The sequence below is a fragment of the Podarcis gaigeae genome (genome assembly GCF_964106915.1).
Source record: "Podarcis gaigeae genome assembly, chromosome: 9".
NCBI classification, from domain to species: domain Eukaryota; kingdom Metazoa; phylum Chordata; class Lepidosauria; order Squamata; family Lacertidae; genus Podarcis; species Podarcis gaigeae.
In genome coordinates, this window is record NC_139685.1 from 556,406 (window position 1) to 562,796 (window position 6,391).

General features: G+C 50.4%; 1 protein-coding gene across 1 annotated transcript; it reads right to left on the reverse strand.

Moving 5' to 3' along the window:
• Nucleotides 1–883: 883 nt before the first annotated feature.
• On the reverse strand, nucleotides 884–2,606 carry LOC310853059 (putative CENPB DNA-binding domain-containing protein 1). The gene is made up of 4 exons (XM_083757227.1): nucleotides 2,448–2,606; nucleotides 2,080–2,258; nucleotides 1,474–1,905; nucleotides 884–1,363 (listed from the first exon to the last, which is right to left on the reverse strand). Exons 3-4 carry the CDS (start codon nucleotides 1,890–1,892, stop codon nucleotides 1,261–1,263), a joined length of 522 nt encoding a protein of 173 aa, XP_083613353.1. The 5' UTR covers nucleotides 1,893–1,905; nucleotides 2,080–2,258; nucleotides 2,448–2,606; the 3' UTR covers nucleotides 884–1,260.
• Between the last annotated feature and the right edge of the window lie 3,785 nt (nucleotides 2,607–6,391).

A 6,391-nucleotide genomic window follows, 5' to 3' on the forward strand; every position in this document is an offset into this window, starting at 1 on the left:
AGCACGAAATCCCATAGGAATGCATTGAAATTCAATTAATGCGTTCCTATGGTCAAAAAAAGTCCCAACAAAGCCAAATTTGGTACAACAAGAGTTTATTAACTGCTCTTTAAAGTCACACATACTGTAAAGAGCAGTTCAAAAATTGAAGGAACAATAAATTAAGTTTCTAAACATGACAGAAAAACATTTAAAAATCAACAAAGTGTACCGTACATTTTCTAAGACTCTGGGGGACCACTCGAAGAAGGTTCCTCTTCCACTCTTTGCTTCTTGCTGAAGAACCTGTCCATGGTCTGCTGCTTCATCCGCCTTTTCAGCACCTCCCTGAAAGGCGACATGACCGTCGTATCAAAAGTGTTCACAAGGTCATGTATCACGTGCTTGTTAGGGTGGTGCCGCTGTGCAAAAGCCTGCACATCCTTCCACTTCTGGCAAATGTCCCTCAGTTCTTTGGAGGACAGCCGTTCCTCAGTTGCTTCCTCCTCTTCCAGCGAGGCCTGCTCCTGCGCAGCCTCTGCCTGCAGTTCGACCAGCTCCTGGGTGGTCAGCTCGTGGTCGTGCTCCTCCACCAGCTCGCTGACGTCCTCCTCTGTGACCTGCAGGCCCATGGTCCTCCCCAAGGAAACAATGTCCTGCACCACTGTTGACTCTGGTGCATCAGAGTCACTTGGTGCCACACAGTCTGGCCACAGGCTGCACCAAGCGCAATTCAAATTTCTCTGGCTGATCCGGTCCCAGACCGTGGTGATCATCTTCAAGCAGGTGATGATGTCGAAGTGGTCCTTCCAGAATGGGTGATGGTGGTGCAGTCAGTCACCTCGAAGCATCACCTGAAAAGCTCCTTGGTTTAGAGTTTTTTGAAATTGTCGATGACCTGCTGATCCATTGGCTGGAGCAGTGGCGTGGTGTTAGGCGGCAGGAACATGATGCTGATGAAGCTGAACTCCTCCAACAAGTCCTCCTCAAGGCCTTTAGGATGAGCAGGAGCATTGTCCATCAGAAGCAAAGTCTTCAGTGGCAGGTCATTGTCCAGCAGGTACTGTTTGACAGCAGGGCCAAAAGCAAGATTGACCCAGTCCACAAACAGCACACGTGTGACCCAAGCCATACTGTTGGATCGCCACATGACACTGAGCTGCTCCTTGTCGACCTTGTGTTTCTTGAAGGCCCATGGGTTCTCTGAGTGGTACACCAGCAGGGGCTTGATCTTCAGGTCGCCGCTTGCGTTGGCACAGAAGAGCAGGGTCAGACGGTCCTTCATGGGCTTGTGGGCAGGCAACTTGGCCTCCTCCTGTGTGATGAAAGTCCTTTTGGGCATCCTCTTCCAAAACAGCCCGGTCTCGTCACAGTTGAAGACCTGCTGTGGATCGTAGCCCTCCATCTTCACAACCTCCAGGAACTCCGCTGCAAAGTCTTCAGCCGTAGGAATATCAGAACTGGCAGCCTCTCCATGCCTGACCACGCTTGAACCGGTCAAACCAACCTCTGCTTGGCTTGAAGACTTCTGGCTCGCCTGAGGTTCCTGGCTGTTCCCGGATGAGGTCTGCGTGCAAGGCCTTGGCCTTCTCGCAAATGACGGCCTCAGTCACTGTGTCCCCTGCACGCTGCTTCTCTTCTAACCAGATGAGCAGCAACTTCTCGACCTCCTCCAGAACAGCTGGGCGGTTCTTCATGATCCTGGTGACTCCCTTGGCTGCATCCATCGCAAGGATCTTCTCCCTCATCTTCAGGATGGTCTCGATGGTCGATGGATTCCTGCCGTACTCCCTGGTGAGGTCTGTCACACACATTCCACCGTCGTGCTTCCGGATGATCTCCTTCATTTCCAGCGTCACCTTCTCCTTCTTCCTCTCGCCGGCCTCTGCAGCAGCAGTCTTCTTGGGTCCCATGGCAGCACAGCTCCTTCGTAAACTCAGGAAAAGAAAAAATAAATCATTGCTTCCATTCACTTTCAAAAAATTCAAAAGCACCCAGCCACCCACCACACAGAAAATCAAACCGAGAACCAAGTCCTAGAATTCCAAGCACCCCAACCCAAAATCCAACCCCCCCCAAAAAAAGTTTTAAAAGTTTAACTTACGAAATGGCTGCAAATCACCAAAGTCTTCAAAATCCTCAAATGGCTGCAAAAGAAATTTTGGAAAAGCTTTAAAAATCACCAAAGTCTTCAAAAACCTCAACTGTTCCCCCAGCCACCCACCCACCACACAGAAATTGCAAACCCCTCCCCAACTGTTCCCCCAGCCCCTCCCCAACTGTTGCAAACCCCTCCCCAACTGTTCCCCCAGCCACCCACCACACAGAAATTCAAATCCAGAATTTTTTTTTAAAAAAACAACATGGCCCAATGGTCACAGAAAATCATAAAAATTAAAAAAAAAAAACCACACAAGCTCCCAGATTCTTGCAAATCTCTCCCCAACTGTTCCCCAGCCACCCACCACACAGAAATTCAAACCCAGATTTTTTTTAAAAAAAACCACATGGCCCAATGGTCACAAAAAATCATAAAAATGCAGAAAAAAACCACACAAACTCCCAGATTCTTGCAAACCTCTCCCCAACACCAAGTCCTTGAATTCCAAACACCCCAACCCAAAATCCAAAAAAAAAACCCCCAAAAGTTTTAAAAGTTTAACTTACCAAATGGATGCAAAAGAAGTTTTGGAAAAGCTTCAAAAATCAGCAAAGTCCTCAAAAACCTCAAAAAAGGCTACCACACCGCATGCTATGTGTTGCTCCTCGAAGTCAAGTCGCAACTGCATCTCTTCAGGCAATGCACCCTGGGTATTAACGGTTTTACGTTTTCGTCTTGCAAAGCAAGCCCATAGGGAAATTCGTCTTGCGAAGCACCTCAAAAAATGAAAAACTCTTTCGTCTAGCGAGTTTTTCGTCTTACGAGGCATTCGTCTTGCAGGGCACCACTGTTATATATTTCTGCCTAAGAGTTGTAGTACATCGCTGTCAGGGAACTGCCATCGGAAGAACAGGTGGTAGAAAGGCTCCAGGAGAATAGGAGAGACTCTGCAGCAGAAGAGGGAACCAGTAGGGGGAGAGCAGGAGCTCAAAGGGAAAGGGAGTCGGAGGGGAGGCTCTGGGATACTTCCAGTGAGAACAGTGAGGAGGTAACAAGACCCCCTTTAGCAACCCCCACCCCTCGCCGGAAGCTGTCACGCAGAGAGTCCAGGAGGCGCATGTCCGTCAAACAGCTTTTATGTTGGAGTAAGTTCCGTAGATGCCCACTGTCGGATTCTACCAGTGACTGACGGAGTCATAGCAACCCCCACCCCTCGCCGGAAGCTGTCACGCAGAGAGTCCAGGAGGCGCATGTCCGTCAAACAGCTTTTATGTTGGAGTAAGTTCCGTAGACGCCCACTGTCGGATTCTACCAGCGACTGACGGAGTCATGCTTTGGGGGGCTCCGTTAGAGACTTAGGTTGGCTGACCAGCCAAAACCCAGAGGGATCAAGCTTTACGCACAAGCAGCTCATTATCCCATCACAGCAATCCGACAGTCTTTGAAAGCAGCTTGTGCAAGCAGAGGGCATCATGAGCGAACCAGCCGGAACCGGAGGAGCAGGAGCTGGAGCTGGAGCGGGTCCAAGCCTGGAAGAAAGGTACAGGGCGTTGGAGGTCCAGCTCGCACTGCAAACGGCGAGGCTCGAGGAGAGGAGGGCTCAAGATGCGGATAAGGGGAAAACCACCCCACTTGCCAGAAAGGTGCCTGGATTGGTGCAGAAATTTGGGGGGGGGGGGATCCCAGGAACTATCAAGCCTTTAGAACAGAGATGCAATATGCTCTCAATCTACTGTTTGATGACTTCCCCGATGAGAACTCTAGAGTGGCGTACGTTATTGGCCATCTAGAGGGAGGGGCGAAGGACTGGATTAGACCCCTGATGGCAGCCAACAATGAAATCTTAAAGGACACGAGGAAGTTTTTCCGCGCCATGGACCTGATGTTTTCCAGCGAGATTGAGCAGGGAGTGGTGCGCAGGCAGTTAATGGCGTGTAAACAGGGGAGCCGATCTGTACGTGAGTACTGGACTGAGTTCACCATGTTGATACATAGACTGGGGTGGGACCTAGCGAGTGAACCTATTCAAATGCTGTTTGAAGAAGGGCTCTCTCCGGCAGTGAAAGATGAACTTTCCCGGGCGCCTAGGGCGGAGTCTATGGATCATTTGACTAAATCTGTGCTGTCCATAGGAGCGCGCCAGGAGGCAAGAGCTTTGGAAAAGCGGGAAGGAAAGGGGGAACGTTGGAAGGACTTCCGCATTCCAGAGATTCCGGAGCAGCCTTTCCCGCCAGCAGAGCCGATGGAACATGGAACAGCGCGCGCGCGCGCGCAGTTTCAAACACCAGTGAAGGGCGGAGGAAGGAGGGAAAGAGTGCCAAGAAATGTTATCTCTGCCAACAGCCAGGTCACTTTGCCAGAGTCTGTCCGCAAAGGAAGGAATGGCAAGGGATGGCGGGAACGGTTGGGGAGAAGGAGGAAGAAGAAATCAAGGAGCAAGTAAAAGCCAACGCCTGGCTGCCAACATCAGGGCACAGCAGCCAGGCCAAGGAGTAGTGAATGTGCCCACGCCGGAACCTCCAAGACCAGCGCTTGTGATAGAGGTGTTGCTGGAACTGTCAAACGGACACCCACTAAAGATAAAAGCACTATTGGATTCAGGCAGCTCCTGTAATTTCATGAGTAAGGAGTTTGCAGCTGAACACCAGATACAGACTATCCCATTAAGTAAGCCTTTGCAGGTTACCACGATTGATGGGAGGGAACTGTTGGGAGGAGAAGTGAGCCAACAGACTGTGCCAATGATAATGAGGGTGGCAAGACACACAGAACTGATAGCGTTTAACGTAGCCACCTTGGGAGGAGCTCCTATTATTTTGGGGATGAGCTGGCTGGCACTACATGATCCGCTAGTAGGCTGGCATCAGAGGGTGGTTTCCTTTGGATCAGCACATTGCCTAGAACACTGCAAGGAGGGAGAGGCTCAGGCAGGGGCCAGGGCCACTCTAGCAGGGATGGAAGTGATGGACAAGGGGAGGGTGCCACGACAATACGCTGACTTGATTGACGTATTCAGCGAAAAGGAAGCAGATAAACTGCCCCCGCACAGACCCTTTGACTGTCAAATCACCTTACTCCCAGGAGCACAATTGCCAGTGGGCAAGCTGTATGCAATGTCAGACAGTGAGATGCAGGAGTTAAGGGAGTTCATTGACAAGAATCTCAAGCGAGGTTTCATCAGAGAGTCACGAGCGGTGGGGGGCAGCCCAGTGTTCTTTGTGGACAAAAAAAACACGGGTAAACCCAGGCTTGTGTGTGATTTCAGGGCCCTAAATGCAGTGTCAGAACCAGTGACTTTCCCTATGCCTAGAATTGATGACATTCTGACACGAGTGAGAAAAGGGAAAATTTTTACCAAGCTGGACCTTAGGGGGGCATATAACTTGATACGTGTGAGAAAGGGGGATGAGTGGAAGACCACTATGTTCACCCCCTTGGGGGCTTTTGAGTACCTGGTTATGCCTTTCGGATTACAAGGGGGCTCAGCCTGTTTTCAATCATTCATGAATCACGTCCTGGGGCCATTGCTCTACAAGAACTGCGCAGCGTTCTTAGATGACGTCCTGGTGTACTCTGAAAATGAGGAGCAGCATGTGCGAGATGTAAGAGAGGTACTGAGCAAACTGCGAGAAAACCGGCTGTGGGTGAAACTGGAGAAGTGTCAGTTTCATACCAGGGAGGTGGAATTCCTGGGGTACCAGTTGTCTGACAAGGGATTGGCCATGGATCCCAGCAAGGTTCAAGCGGTACTGGAATGGAAAACACCAAAGACCAAGAAGGACGTGCAAAGGTTCCTGGGCTTCGGAAACTTCTATAGGAAGTTCATCAAAAACTTTGCCCATTTAACAGCGCCCATCACGGATTGTCTTAGCAGCAAGAAGAAATTTGTTTGGACGGAAGAAGCGCAGCGGGCGTTCGAATGCTTAAAGCAGGCGTTTGCGTCGGAAGAGCAACTTTTGCATGTGGATCTACAACAACCAATGAGAGTGGAGACTGACGCGTCAGACCGAGCGGTGGGGGCCGTGCTTCTCCAGCCGGGAAAAGATACATCTGAATGGAGACCGTGTGCATTCTTCTCGCGGAAGTTGAACAAATCCGAGAGGAACTACACAGTATACGACCGAGAACTGCTCGCCATTCATGAAGCATTCCGGAAATGGCGGCACTTGCTGATTGGGGCGCAGCACAAGGTTCAAGTCAGAACTGATCACAAAAATCTGGAATACTGGAGAACAGCCCGAGTGCTGAACCAGAGACAAGTGAGATGGGCCCAGGAGTTCTCCAAATTCCACTTTGAAATTCGTTATGTGC